Source organism: Oncorhynchus mykiss, chromosome 2 (genome assembly GCF_057628025.1).
Source record: "Oncorhynchus mykiss isolate SJ-2025 chromosome 2, ASM5762802v1, whole genome shotgun sequence".
NCBI classification, from domain to species: Eukaryota; Metazoa; Chordata; class Actinopteri; order Salmoniformes; family Salmonidae; genus Oncorhynchus; species Oncorhynchus mykiss.
This window is the reverse complement of record NC_143023.1, coordinates 17,561,506-17,576,540: the sequence shown is the minus strand read 5'-3', so window position 1 is coordinate 17,576,540 and position 15,035 is coordinate 17,561,506. Positions and strand designations below refer to the sequence as shown.

The 15,035-nt window shown below is 45.4% G+C and overlaps 1 protein-coding gene across 10 annotated transcripts in view; it reads right to left on the bottom strand.

Moving 5' to 3' along the window:
- The window catches only part of LOC110534321 (uncharacterized), a 98,724-nt gene that overhangs the window by 14,458 nt on the left and 69,231 nt on the right, over nt 1–15,035 (bottom strand). For 6 of the 10 annotated variants that reach the window (XM_090190759.1, XM_090190770.1, XM_090190777.1 and 3 more), the window contains 13 exons: nt 13,947–14,061; nt 12,873–12,941; nt 11,648–11,850; nt 7,189–7,310; nt 6,939–7,008; nt 6,676–6,836; nt 5,348–5,456; nt 5,069–5,200; nt 3,455–3,661; nt 2,950–3,087; nt 980–1,103; nt 652–823; nt 120–477 (listed from right to left, as the gene is read on the bottom strand). In XM_090190759.1, coding sequence (XP_090046885.1) covers nt 120–477; nt 652–823; nt 980–1,103; nt 2,950–3,087; nt 3,455–3,661; nt 5,069–5,200; nt 5,348–5,456; nt 6,676–6,836; nt 6,939–7,008; nt 7,189–7,310; nt 11,648–11,850; nt 12,873–12,941; nt 13,947–14,061 — 1,980 coding nt within the window. The remainder of the gene's footprint in view (nt 1–119; nt 478–651; nt 824–979; nt 1,104–2,949; nt 3,088–3,454; nt 3,662–5,068; nt 5,201–5,347; nt 5,457–6,675; nt 6,837–6,938; nt 7,009–7,188; nt 7,311–11,647; nt 11,851–12,872; nt 12,942–13,946; nt 14,062–15,035) is intronic. The other 4 variants (XM_090190803.1, XM_090190798.1, XM_090190801.1 and 1 more) reach the window with 1 other exon arrangement.

The window sequence follows — 15,035 nt, the reverse complement described above, 5'->3', positions numbered from 1 at the left end:
GTGACCAGTCTACAGAGAGAGAATAACATGCAGGAGTCACTACCGATACTGTACTGAGGGAATAACACACGCAATATGCAGAGAGTCACTGCATAGGCTACATTCTGTGTGTGACTCACCCGCTTGCTGTTGTCCAGTTGTTCCTGCAGGTTGTCTATGGCAGAGCAGTGCTTGACTCTGAGCTCTGAGAGCTGGGCCTCGTGACGTCTCGTCTCCCCCTCAACACACCTCTGGAGCTCCCCCAGCTCTGCCTCTCTACGAGACCTGAGTTCCTGCTGGGCCGCCGTGGTGTCCAGTGTGTCTTCCAGCTCTGTCCTCAAGGCCTCCAGCTCCTCCCCCAGGTCTCTCCTCTGTTTCTCTGCCCTCTCTCTCATCCCTCGTTCATTCTCCACTTCCTCCTTCAGCTCTGACACCTGAGACATGGCCTCTCTCAGAGCCCTCTGAGCCTCAGTCCTTCGTGCACCCTCCTCCTCCAACCTGGGAGAAAGAGAGAGAGAAGTCAAATATGGTGTTCCGCAGGGCACTGTGCTGGAACCGTTTTGATTACCATTATCAAGAGAGAAAGCAGTTTTGTAACACTATGCAAATGAGGGGGTTGATATTTCCACTCTTCTCAAGGTGTGTGAATATACAGTATAGACTTCCTCTCACCTCCCCTGTAGGGTTGTGATATCTTTCTCTCTCTGAGCCAGGGTGCCCCTGAGTTCAGCGGACAGTAGTCCCAGGTCAGAGAGCTGCTCCTGGGCTTCCACGGCTTCTCCCTCCATCCTCCTCCTCCACTTCTCCTGCTCCAGACGACCCTGCTCCTCACGCTTCAACCGATCTACAGGAGCGAGGGGGAAGAAGAGAAAGAAAATATAAAATAATTCATACCAGGTCAAGATTCTGAAACAGTGTTGAGTGTGCAGCAAGTTCATCAAATGTATGTCATAACGTTAAGCATGCATAACAAGTGCCATCAGTTAGGAACAAGCTTTACCTTCCAGGTCAGCAATGACTGCTTCCTGTTTGTTTTTCAGTTTGTTGAGACTCTTGGTCTTCTCCTCTTCCTCAGACAGTGAGTCTGTCACCTCATTCAACCTCTCCTCCAGGTGCTTCTTCTCCTGAGAGACAGAGACAACATGGATAAATGAAGTTCCAGCTGAGTGAACCCTGGGTTAGTCAGCTTCTATAAATCCCTTCAGTCCTGTCCAGCTGAGTGAACCCTGGGTTAGTCAGTTTCTATAAATCCCTTCAGTCCTGTCCAGCTGAGAGAACCCTGGGTTAGTCAGCTTCTATAAATCCATTCAGTCCTGTCCAGCTGAGTCAACCCTGGGTAGGTCAGCTTCTATAAAGCCCTTCAGTCATGTCCAGCTGAGTGAACCCTGGGGTAGTCAGCTTCTATAAAACCCTTCAGTCCTGTCCAGCTGAGTCAACCCTGGGTAAGTAAGCTTCTATAAAGCCTTTCAGTCATGTCCAGCTGAGTCAACCCTGGGTAAGTAAACTTCTATACATCCCTTCAGTCCTGTCCAGCTGAGTCAACCCTGGGTAAGTAAGCTTCTATAAAGCCCTTCAGTCCTGTCCAGCTGAGAGAACCCTGGGTAGGTCAGCTTCTATAAAGCCCTTCAGTCCTGTCCAGCTGAGTGAACCCTGGGTAGGTCCGCTTCTATAAATCCCTTCAGTCCTGTCCAGCTGAGTCAACCCTGGGTAGGTCGCTTCTATAAATCCCTTCCGTCCTGTCCAGCTGAGTCAACCCTGGGTAGGTCGCTTCTATAAATCCCTTCCGTCCTGTCCAGCTGAGTCAACCCTGGGTAGGTCAGCTTCTATAAAGCCCTTCAGTCCTGTCCAGCTGAGTGAACCCTGGGTAGGTCGCTTCTATAAATCCCTTCAGTCCTGTCCAGCTGAGTCAACCCTGGGTAGGTCAGCTTCTATAAAGCCCTTCAGTCCTGTCCAGCTGAGTCAACCCTGGGTAGGTCAGCTTCTATAAATCCCTTCAGTCCTGTCCAGTTGAGTGAACCCTGGGTAGGTCGCTTCTATAAATCCCTTCAGTCCTGTCCAGCTGAGTCAACCCTGGGTAGGTCAGCTTCTATAAAGCCCTTCAGTCATGTCCAGCTGAGTGAACCCTGGGGTAGTCAGCTTCTATAAAACCCTTCAGTCCTGTCCAGCTGAGTCAACCCTGGGTAAGTAAGCTTCTATAAAGCCTTTCAGTCATGTCCAGCTGAGTCAACCCTGGGTAAGTAAACTTCTATACATCCCTTCAGTCCTGTCCAGCTGAGTCAACCCTGGGTAAGTAAGCTTCTATAAAGCCCTTCAGTCCTGTCCAGCTGAGAGAACCCTGGGTAGGTCAGCTTCTATAAAGCCCTTCAGTCCTGTCCAGCTGAGTGAACCCTGGGTAGGTCCGCTTCTATAAATCCCTTCAGTCCTGTCCAGCTGAGTCAACCCTGGGTAGGTCGCTTCTATAAATCCCTTCCGTCCTGTCCAGCTGAGTCAACCCTGGGTAGGTCGCTTCTATAAATCCCTTCCGTCCTGTCCAGCTGAGTCAACCCTGGGTAGGTCAGCTTCTATAAAGCCCTTCAGTCCTGTCCAGCTGAGTGAACCCTGGGTAGGTCGCTTCTATAAATCCCTTCAGTCCTGTCCAGCTGAGTCAACCCTGGGTAGGTCAGCTTCTATAAAGCCCTTCAGTCCTGTCCAGCTGAGTCAACCCTGGGTAGGTCAGCTTCTATAAATCCCTTCAGTCCTGTCCAGTTGAGTGAACCCTGGGTAGGTCGCTTCTATAAATCCCTTCAGTCCTGTCCAGCTGAGTCAACCCTGGGTAGGTCAGCTTCTATAAAGCCCTTCAGCCCTGTCCAGCTGAGTCAACCCTGGGTTAGTCAGCTTCTATAAAGCCCTTCAGTCCTGTCCAGGATGAGGTAAGTGTTCCAGTTAAATGCGGTCCAGGGTTTATACTGTAGCCAGTGTAACTATGGTTACCTTGCTGAGGCGGTCTCTCTGTTCTCCAGTGCTCAGCATCTCTGTCTCCAGACTCTTGACCTTGGTCTCCAGGGTAACCTTCTCCAACTGGAGGCGCTGTCTGGCCGACTCCTCCTCCTCCAACTGCTCCTCAAGATCCTGAGGAGGAGAGAGGGAGAGGGGAGAGAAGGAGGGAAATGGGAGGAGAGAAATGGGAGGAGAGGAGGAGAGAGGGAGAGGGGAGGAGAGAAGGAGGGAGAGGGATGAGAGGAGGAGAGAGGGAGAGGGGAGGAGAGAAGGAGGGAGAGGGGAGGAGAGGAGGAGAGAAGGAGGGAGAGGGGAGGAGAGAAGGAGGGAGAGGTAGAGAGATGAAGAGAAGAGGAGTGACAGAACATTAGAGAGACTGAAAGATCCAGTTATTCAGCAGAGCCTCTCATCTAAAGTTCCAAAACAATGCTGCTCTCTTCCTCATTATCATGTGCTTCATGTCCCCTTCTCTGTCTTCCACTCTCCCACTGTCCTATACCGTCACGTGCTGCTGCATCTTCTTCTTCTCATTGGTCATCTGAACGCCCCTCTCCTCCTCCTCCTCCAATCGTCCCTCCAGCTCCCCCAAGATTTCCTCCAACTCCTGCTTCCTGCTGACCAGTCTGGCCCTCATCTCCTCCGCCTCAGCAAACAGCTCTGCCTCCGCCTGCAGCTGGTCTGTCAGCACCGCCTTCTCCTCCATCAGCTAGGAACCAGGAATGAGAGGGGAGAAAGGGACAGGGAGGTAAGTGTTCTGGTCTCTCTACCTGCTGGTGCTTTATTATCAGATGTGTTGTACACACACACAGAGAGAGAGAGAGAGAGAGAGAAAGAGAGAAAGAGAGAAAGAGAGAGAGATAGATAGATACACCTCCAGAAATATAAATAGATAAACCTCCAGATAGATAGATAAACCTCCAGATAGTTATATAAACCTCCAGATAGATAGATAGATAGATAAACCTCCAGATAGATATATAAACCTCCAGATAGATAAATAGATAAACCTCCAGATAGATAGATAGATAAACCTCCAGATAGATATATAAACCTCCAGAAATATAAATAGATAAACCTCCAGATAGATAGATAAACCTCCAGATAGATATATAAACCTCCAGATAGATAAATAGATAAACCTCCAGATAGATATATAAACCTCCAGATAGATAAATAGATAAACCTCCAGATAGATAGATAGATAAACCTCCAGATAGATATATAAACCTCCAGAAATATAAATAGATAAACCTCCAGATAGATAGATAAACCTCCAGATAGATATATAAACCTCCAGATAGATAAAAAGATAAACCTCCAGATAGATAGATAGATAAACCTCCAGATAGATAGATAGATAAAACTCCAGATAGATAGATAGACCTCCAGATAGATAAATAGATACACCTCCAGATAGATAGATAGATAGATAAACCTCCAGATAGATAGATAGATAGATACACCTCCAGATAGATAAATAGATAAACCTCCAGAAATATAAATAGATAAACCTCCAGATAGATAGATAGATAAACCTCCAGACAGATAGATAGATAAACCTCCAGATAGATAGATATATAAACCTCCAGATAGATAAATAGATAAACCTCCAGATAGATAAATAGATAAACCTCCAGATAGATAAATAGATAAACCTCCAGATAGATAAATAGATAAACCTCCAGATAGATAGATAGATAAACCTCCAGATAGATAGATATATAAACCTCCGAATAGATAAATAGATAAACCTCCAGATAGATAAATAGATAAACCTCCAGATAGATAAATAGATAAACCTCCAGATAGATAAACCTCCAGATAGATAAATAGATAAACCTTCAGATAGATAGATATATAAACCTCCAGATAGATAGATAGATAAACCTCCAGAAATATAAATAGATAAACCTCCAGATAGATAAATAGATAAACCTCCAGAAATATAAATAGATAAACCTCCAGATAGATAGATACACCTCCAGACAGATAGACAGAGAAACCTCCAGACAGATAGACAGAGAAACCTCCAGATAGATAGATAGATACACCTCCAGATAGATACATAGAGAAACCTCCAGAAAGATAGATAGAGAAAGGAAAGGTATGTTACCTGTATGTGTTTCTTGTCCAGATCAGTGTAGTCCTGTTCCACTCTGGTCAGGTTGTCTTTGGCATTCTTAAGCTCCGCCTCCCTCACCTGGATCTCCTCGTCCTGACGAGTCACCTGCAGCAGAGGCTTCACCTGGGGCACGGGTCAGAGGTCACAGGTTAGGTCACATACCTGTGCTAGAGTGTGTATGTGTTTGTGTGTGTCTGTGTGTGTGTGTGTGTGTGTGTGTGTGTGTGTGTGTGTGTGTGTATGTATGTGTGGGTATGTGTGTGTGTGTACCTTGGTGAACAGCCTCCACCATTGCCAGTTCCTGAGTTTGAGGTAGGCAGCACAGTTCCTCTGCATCACTCTCATAGCACTCAGCTGCTGCTGCTTCTTCAGGAAGGCCCTACAGAGAGATTCAACACAGAGAGAGAAAACACAGAGAGAGACAGAGAGAGTCAACACAGAGAGACACAGATAGAGAGACAGAGTCAACACAGAGAAAGAGACAGAGAGTCAACACAGAGAGAGAAAACACAGAAAGAGAGACAGAGAGTCAACACAGAGAGAGAAAACACAGAGAGAGAGACAGAGAGAGTCAACACAGAGAGAGAAAACACAGAGAGAGACAGAGAGAGACACAGAGAGTCAACACAGAGAGAGAAAACACAGAGAGAGAGAGACAACACAGAGAAAGAAAACACAGAGAGAGTCAACACAGAGAGAGAAAACAGAGAGTCAACACAGAGAGAAAACACAGAGAGAAAGACAGAGAGAGAGACAGAGAGAGAGACAGAGAGAGTCAACACAGAGAGACACAGAGAGAGAGACAGAGAGAGAGACAGAGTCAACACAGAGAAAGAGACAGAGAGTCAACACAGAGAGAGAAAACACAGAAAGAGAGACAGACAGTCAACACAGAGAGAGAAAACACAGAGAGAGAGAGACAGAGAGAGTCAACACAGAGAGAGAAAACACAGAGAGAGACAGAGAGAGACACAGAGAGTCAACACAGAGAGAGAAAACACAGAGAGAGAGAGACAACACAGAGAAAGAAAACACAGAGAGAGTCAACACAGAGAGAGAAAACACAGAGAGAAAGACAGAGAGAGAGACAGAGAGAGAGACAGAGAGTCAACACAGAGAGAGAGACAGAGAGAGAAAACACAGAGAAAGACAGAGAGACAAAGAGAGTCAACACAGAGAGACAGAGAGAGAGAGTCAACTCAGAGAGAGAGACAGAGAGAGTCAAGACAGAGAGTCAACAGAGAGAGAAAAAGAGTCAACTAAGAGAGAGACAGAGAGAGTCAACACAGAGAGAAAGAGTCAACACAGAGAGAGACAGATAGTCAACAGAGAGAGAGAGACAGAGAGACAGAGTCAACAGAGAGAGAGTCAACTCAGAGAGAGAGACAGAGAGTCAACACAGAGAGATAGACAGAGAGACAGAGAGTCAACAGAGTGAGAGAGAGTCAACTCAGAGAGAGAGACAGAGTCAACACAGAGAGAGAGACAGAGAGAGTCAAATCAGAGAGAGAGACGGAGATAGTCAACACAGAGAGAGAGACAGAGAAAGTCAACACAGAGAGAGAGACAGAGAGACAAAGACACACACTAAAACACACCTGCGTGCGAGGAATCCTCGGGCAGCGCTCTGGAAGCGTATGATGGTGTCAGTGATCTTCAGGTCTCTCTCCTCCTCCAGGTGACCTAAGACTCCAGCCCTGAAGAACACTTTGCTCTGCCCAACTCTGAACAGGTTACGGTCCAGCTCCAACGCACTGATCTGGAGACAGAGAGAGGATGGATACAAAGTTGCATGTGCTTCAACACATAAGGCCCTATTTTGGTAAACGACAGTACAGCTTAGCTGTTCAATGGGACTCACCATGAGTTCACAGGCCTGCTTCCCGTCCATGAAGGTACGAGGGATAGCATTAGGAGTCAGGATCTCATACCTACAGGAAGAGACAGAGAGACTGGGACTGTGTTCTCTACATGACAACGTTAACTGACAGGCGAATGTGTGTTTCTGTGGGTGTGAGACAAACGGTTCCGATAGCCATCATGATAGCCATCATTGTGGATGTTAAGCGTTTCCTCTTGCCAGACACACACACACCCCTGTCCCATGTTACCTCTGTCTGAACTCCTGGAAGGGGATGCGGTTGGGGAAGCCCTGTCTGCAGATACGGATCCCCTCTAAGACTCCATTACACCTCAGCTGGTCCAGAACAAGATGGGGAGTCAGCTTACCAGACTGACAGACAGAGAGAGAGAGAGAGAGAGAGAGAGAGAGAGAGAGACTTCACAAAATGGGACAAACACCAAATTGAGACTTTGCATGCAGAATTCTGCAAAAATATCCTCCGTGTACAACGTAGAACACCAAATAATGCATGCAGAGCAGAATTAGGCCGATACCCACTAATTATCAAAATCCAGAAAAGAGCCGTTAAATTCTACAACCACCTAAAAGGAAGCGATTCCCAAACCTTCCATAACAAAGCCATCATCTACAGCACATATGTCAGAGTCAAGGCCCGCGGGCCACATCCGGCCCGCAAGAAGGTTTTTTACGGCCCCTGGGATGATCTTGATTTATTATTAGAACCGGCCCGCAGCAAGCCGGCAGCCCGCAGATCTTTTACACGCACCAATACTACATTTCCCACAATGCAAAGGTGACGCACCGAGCAGTAGGCTGCTTCATTTCAATATTTATTGGCACAGCAGTCGTCAGCATCACAGTAAAATTAACTTTCAGATACCCATCAAAAATGGCAAAACGGAAGGTGGATACTGAGAACCGGGGGTTTCAAACAAGGTGGGAGTTGGAGTATATGTTCACGAAGGTAGCTGGAAAACCTGTGTGTCTTCTGTGTGGAGAAAGTGTGGCGGTACTGAAAGAGTATAATCTGAGACGACATTATGAAACGAAACACGCGGACAAAAACAAGAATATGGACATGGAACAAAGGCTACAAAAGGCCAGTTTTATTTTGGCAGAAGAGATCGCTAAATCAGCCCGGCCATTTACGGAGGGGGATTTCATCAAAAACTGCATGATTAAAGTTTGTGACGAAGTTTGCCCAGAAAAAAGGCAACTCTTTTTAAATGTGAGTCTGAGCAGAAACACCATTGCCGAGAGAGTAGACCAGTTGTCCATCAATCTAAAAGAGCAGCTTGTGAAAAAGGGAAAATATTTTATTGCATATTCCTTGGCTGTGGATGAGAGCACCGACATTTCTGACATTGCCCAGTTGTCAATTTTCATCCGCGGAGTGGACTCCAACCTAAGCGTGACAGAGGAGTTTTTGGCTTTACGTCCTATGCATGGCACAACTACGGGGCATGATTTGTATGAAGAGGTGTCAAGATGTGTAAATGAGATGGAGCTGCCTTGGGAAAAACTCGTGGGTTTGACAACCGACGGAGCACCTGCGATGTGTGGACACAGGAGCGGACTGGTGGCGAAGATACGGGAAAAGATGCAAGAGGAAAACGCGACAGGTGAGCTGACAGCTTATCATTGTATCATACACCAGGAAGCGTTGTGCGGTAAAGCCTTGAAAATGGAGCATGTAATGAGCATCATCACGCGCACAGTTAACTTTATCAGAGCCAAAGGTTTGAATCACCGCCAGTTCAAGGCATTTCTGACGGAGTTAGAAACGGAGCATGGTGATTTGCCTTATCACACAGAGGTGCGATGGCTAAGCCAGGGAAAGGTGCTTCAAAGATGTTTCGAGCTTCGTGAGGAGATTTGTCTGTTCTTGGACAGCAAAGGGAAAGACACAACACAACTCCGAGACGAAATGTTTCTGTGTGAAATGGCTTTTCTGTGTGACATTACGAGTCATCTGAATGCAATAAACTTGCAGCTGCAGGGTCGGGATCGTGTCATCTCTGATATGTACAGTACAGTGAAGGCATTTAAAACCAAACTGACTCTGTGGGAGACGCAGATGCGGAAAGAAAATTTGAGCCACTTTCCCAGCTGCCAGACCATGAAAGAGAAGCTCTCTACCAGTGCGTTCCCGAGCACACAGTTGGCTGATAAAATAGGTATGCTTGCCGCTGACTTTCGACGCCGATTTGCTGACTTTGAAGCACAAAAAAGCAGGTTGGAACTGCTCGGTAACCCATTTGCTGTTGACGTGGAAAGCTCACCACCAAACCTCCAAATGGAGTTGATTGACCTCCAATGCAATGATGCACTGAGGGCAAAATATGCGGCAGTGGGTGCTGCGGAGTTCGCCCGTTTCCTCCCCGGCACAATGCCCCAGCTGCGCATCCAGGCTGCTCAAACGTTGTCTATGTTTGGCAGCACATACCTGTGTGAACAACTGTTTTCTTTGATGAACCTGAACAAAACATCACACAGAAGTCGACTTACTGCTGAACACCTCCACTCAATTCTGAGGATTTCTTCAGCTCAGAGCCTTACCCCGAACATTGATGAACTTGTGGAAAAGATGGGACACCACCAAGTATCACCCTCAACCTCAAACAAGTGAACATTACTGTGCAATCACATATTTAGAGTTTTTACTCAGTTCAAGTTTAAAAGTTAAAATTTAATATTTGTTTTCACTGCATGTTACTTCTCCTTAAACAAAGTGTTGTTTTTGATTAATAGATTTTTGCACTTTATTTTTTTGTATTTCAATCCAATTATATTTTAAAAATATTTCAGTTGAGTGGATGATAGAAAATTGCTATTATTGTTTTTTCTTTGAAGTAAATTTAGCCCACTTTTGCTAAAATAGAAAATATAGTCTACTGATGGTGCCTTGAATACCGGTTTCTTTCATTTAATGTTCATGTTATGGGGATATTTATATAAAGGAAATTTGTCTTTTGTGTCTGTTGAAAATTAAAGATTACTGACAGAGCCATAAGAAAATATTGCTTTATTTATCTGATCATATTGTAATATATTTGTTAGGTTTTCAGTAGGTTCAATTAGGTTCACTAGACTATATGCGTCATTTAAAAATTTTTCAATGAACATTCGAACAGTCCGGCCCTCGTCTTGTAGCTGATTTTTTTATTTGGCCCTCCGTCCATTTGACTTTGACACCCCTGATCTACAGAGAGATGAACCTGGAGAAGAGTCCCCTAAGCAAGCTGGTCCTGGGGCTCTGTTCACAAACACAAACACACCCCACAGAGCCCCAGGACAGCAGCACAATTAGACCCAACCAAATCATGAGAAAACAAAAAGATAATTACTTGACACATTGGAAAGAATTAACAAAAAAACAGAGCAAACTAGAATGCTATTTGGTCCTAAACAGAGAGTACACAGTGGCAGAATACCTGTCCACTGTGACTGACCCAAACTTAAGGAAAGCTTTGACTATGTACAGACTATGTACAGAGTGAGCATAGCCTTGCTATTGAGAAAGGCCGCCGTAGGCAGACCTGGCTCTCAAGAGAAGACAGGCTATGTGCACACTGCCCACAAAATGAGGTGGAAACTGAGCTGCACTTCCTAACCTCCTGTCCAACGTATGACCATATTAGAGAGACATATTTCCCTCAGATTACACAGATCCACAAAGAATTCAAAAACAAATCCAATTTTGATAAACTCCCATATCTACTGGGTGAAATTCCACAGTGTGCCATCACAGCAGCAAGATTTGTGACCTGTTGCCACAAGAAAAGGACAACCAGTGAAGAACAAACACCATTGTAAATACAACCCATATTTATGCTTATTTATTTTCCCTTGTGTACTTTAACTATTAGTACATTGTTACAACACTGTATATATATATATATATATATATATATATATATATATATATATATATATATATAATATGACATTTGTAATGTCTTTATTGTTTTGAAACTTCTGTATGTATAATGTTTACTGTTAATTTTTATTGTTTATTTCACTTTTGTACAATATCTACCTCACTTGCTTTGGCAATGTTAACACATGTTTCCCATGCCAATAAAGCCCCTTGAATTTAATTGAATTGAGAGAGAGAGAGATGACAGACAGACAGACAGACAGACAGACAGACAGACAGACAGACAGACAGACAGACAGACAGACAGACAGACAGACAGACAGACAGACAGACAGACAGACAGACAGACAGACAGACAGACAGACAGACAGACAGACAGACAGACAGACAGACAGACAGACAGACAGACAGACAGACAGACAGACAGACAGACAGACAGACAGACAGACAGACAGACAGACAGACAGACAGACAGACAGACAGACAGACAGACAGACAGACAGACAGACAGACAGACAGACAGACAGAGAGAGAGGGAGAGGGAGAGGGAGAGAGAGGGAGATGAAAGACAGACACAGAGAGACAGACACAGAGAGACAGACAGACAGAGAGAGAAAGAGAGAGAGAGAGAGAGAGATGAAAGACAGACACAGAGAGACAGTCAGAGAGACAGTCAGAGAGAGTAGGGTTATAACCTGTGGTTGAATATATAGTCTGTCTGTTTGAGAGATAGAGGGAAATCAATCAATAGCCTGGCTGTGTGTGCATCCTAACCCTCCCCTCTCTTCTCCCCCTCCTCCTCTCCTCTCTTCCTCTCCTCTCTCACCTTCTTCTCGTGGTTGGGGATGATACAGCGGAGGAAGTTCGGGTTGGTGTTGCGTAGTGTTGCCATCAGCTTGGTGAGGGACTCCTTGTAGAGCTGACCTACGGTCCTGAACATCCCCTTCTTAGTCTTCAGCCCCGCCCCGAAGTTGACCGGCCCACTGTTGGTGTCGTTGGACACCTGGTCCAGCCCTACGGGCCTCTCCACTACACGCAGAGGAAGTCACAGTTAGAACAGCTCTGATTGGTGGGTTGGTGGTGGAGGGACCAGAGCTACAGACATGAATTTGGCCAACTAGGTTAGAGATTTGGAACGGGCTCCATGTTGGTGGGAGAGGTTTCAGTTAACACTGTAGTTAGAATGCAAATGACAATGTTAGTGTCATGGGCGGCTTGGTGCCAACATGGAAGACAGTTTATCAAACTCTGTATATCCGTGGCTCTGGTTGGGGCCATTGTGATGGCAGAGAAAATGGAGAAACTAATATAGGGCTTTTTCAGGATCTGAAATGTTGCAGGAGGTTTCTCTGTGGTCAATGTTTCTTGACCATACTTGCTGTTTTGTAAAAACACGTGTAGCAAAACTGTTTGCAACTGTTTAAGTATTCTGAACGTAGCCCTGGTGAGGATGTGAGAGCAGTGCCTTGTGGTTTATGGAGCTTCTATAGAAATGAAGTGAATTCCTTCAGAATGTTGCAAAAGATTTCAAAAAGCAACGCATGAACACCAGACCATCACAGCACGGTCACTAAAAGCAAATCAACAACAACAACAACTAAGTACAAATGTAAAGTGAGATAAATAGAAGAGAGTTGAGTAAGAAATGTATACTGAAACAGAGTTGAGAAGTATTCAGAGGACAACAGTAACAACATGGTACTAAACATGACACTACGAACTACACCACTCACACACACCACAACACACACACCACAACACACACCACAACACACACACCACTCACACACACCACTCACACACAACACAACACACCAGGGGTCGACCAGACACTACGAACTACACCACTCACACACAACACAACACACACACCAGGGGTCTACCAGACACTACGAACTACACCACTCACACACAACACAACACACACACCAGGGGTCTACCAGGCACTACGAACTACACCACTCACACACAACACAACACAACACAACACACCAGGGGTCTACCAGGCACTAGGGGGGGGGTGAAACAAGCAGACGTAGGAAGAAACCTACTGTCAGAGCCATTGGTCTGCAGTGTGGCATAGGAGTCAAAGAAATATACTCGAGGAAGAGTCTGAATATCTGAGGTAGGAGAGGAGGAAGTCAAAATGGAAAAAAGAGGAGGGACAGAGGGAGAAGAAGGTGGACAGAGGGAGAAGAAGGTGGACAGAGGGATAAGAAGGTGGACAGAGGGAGAAGAAGGTGGACAGAGGGAGAAGAAGGTGGACAGAGGGAGAAGAAGGTGGACAGAGGAAGAAGAAGGTGGACAGAAGGAGAAGAAGGTGGACAGAGGGAGAAGAAGGTGGACAGAGGGAGAAGAAGGTGGACAGAAGGAGAAGAAGGTGGACAGAGGGAGAAGAAGGTGGACAGAGGGAGAAGAAGGTGGACAGAGGGAGAAGAAGGTGGACAGAGGGAGAAGAAGGTGGACAGAGGGAGTAGAAGGTGGACAGAGGGAGAAGAAGGTGGAGAGAGGGAGAAGAAGGTGGACAGAGGGAGAAGAAGGTGGACAGAAGGAGAAGAAGGTGGACAGAGGGAGAAGAAGGTGGACAGAGGAAGAAGAAGGTGGACAGAAGGAGAAGAAGGTGGACAGAGGGAGAAGAAGGTGGACAGAGGGAGAAGAAGGTGGACAGAAGGAGAAGAAGGTGGACAGAGGGAGAAGAAGGTGGACAGAGGGAGAAGAAGGTGGACAGAGGGAGAAGAAGGTGGACACAGAGGAAAGAAAGAGTGACAAGGGAAAGAAGAACAGGACAGTGGAGAAGGGAGGAGGGAGTGAGAGAATAATTTGAGTTGAAGATAAACAGAGAAGGGAACGAGAGGGGAGAGAAAACAGTGAGAGGAGGGCAGATACAAATAGAAGAGAAGAGTAGTAGAGAGAGAAATACAGCTGTTAGTTCATTCTAGGGAAGCAGTATTATGCTGTGAATCAAACAGATATGAGGGAATCCTCATAGGTGGATTTCACCTGTCTATTAGAAACAGTTAGGTCAGTGCTATTTCTGACTAACACTTTAATAAAGGAACCTAGTATGAATTATTTGTTGACCCTGTGTGTGTGTGTGTGTGTGTGTGTGTGTGTGTGCGTCGTACCCTCTCTCCAGAGCTCAGAGATGAAGTGATCAGAGGACTGGTGGAGGAGAGACGCTATGTTGTCATTCAGAGGATCCATGTTCTTCACCAGCCAATCATCTGCCTTATAGTCCACCTGACAGGAGAAGAGAGAGGGAGAAAGAGAGAGAGAGGGAGAGACAGAGGGAGAGAGAGAGAGAGAGAGAGAGAGAGAGAGAGAGAGAGAGAGAGAGAGAGAGAGAGAGAGAGGGAGAGAGAGAGAGAGAGAGAGGGAGAGAGAGAGACAGAGAGAGGGAGAGAAAATTACGGACTACGGAAAAAGAAGGAACAGCACGGCAGAAATCAGCTCAATGTAATTGAAGAATCTATAGACTCTAACCACTTCTGGGAAAATTGGAAAACACTAAACAAACAACAACACAAAGAATTATCTATCCAAAATGGAGATGTATGGGTAAACCACTTCTCCAATCTTTTTGGCTCTATAACAAAGAATAAAGAGCAAAAACGTATACATGATCAAATACAAATCTTAGAATCAACTATGAAAGACTACCAGAGCCCACTGGATTCTCCAATTACCTTGAACGAGTTACAGGACAAATTAAAAACCCTCCAACCCAAAAAGGCCTGTGGTGTTGATGGTATCCTCAATGAAATGATGAAATATACAGACAACAAATTCCAATTGGCTATTCTAAAACTCTTTAACATCATCCTTAGCTCTGGCATCTTCCCCAATATTTGGAACCAAGGACTGATCACCCCAATCCACAAAAGTGGAGACAAATTTGACCCCAATAACTACCATGGAATATACGTCAACAGTAACCTTGGGAAAATCCTCTGCATTATCATTAACAGCAGACTCGTACATTTCCTCAAAGAAAACAATGTACTGAGCAAATGTCAAATTGGCTTTTTACCAAATTACCGTACAACAGACCATGTATTCACCCTGCACACCCTAATTGACAACCAAACAATCCAAAACAAAGGCAAAGTCTTCTCATGCTTTGTTGATTTCAAAAAAGCCTTCGACTCAATTTGGCATGAGGGTCTGCTATACAAATTGATGGAAAGTGGTGTTGGGGGTAAAACATACGACAT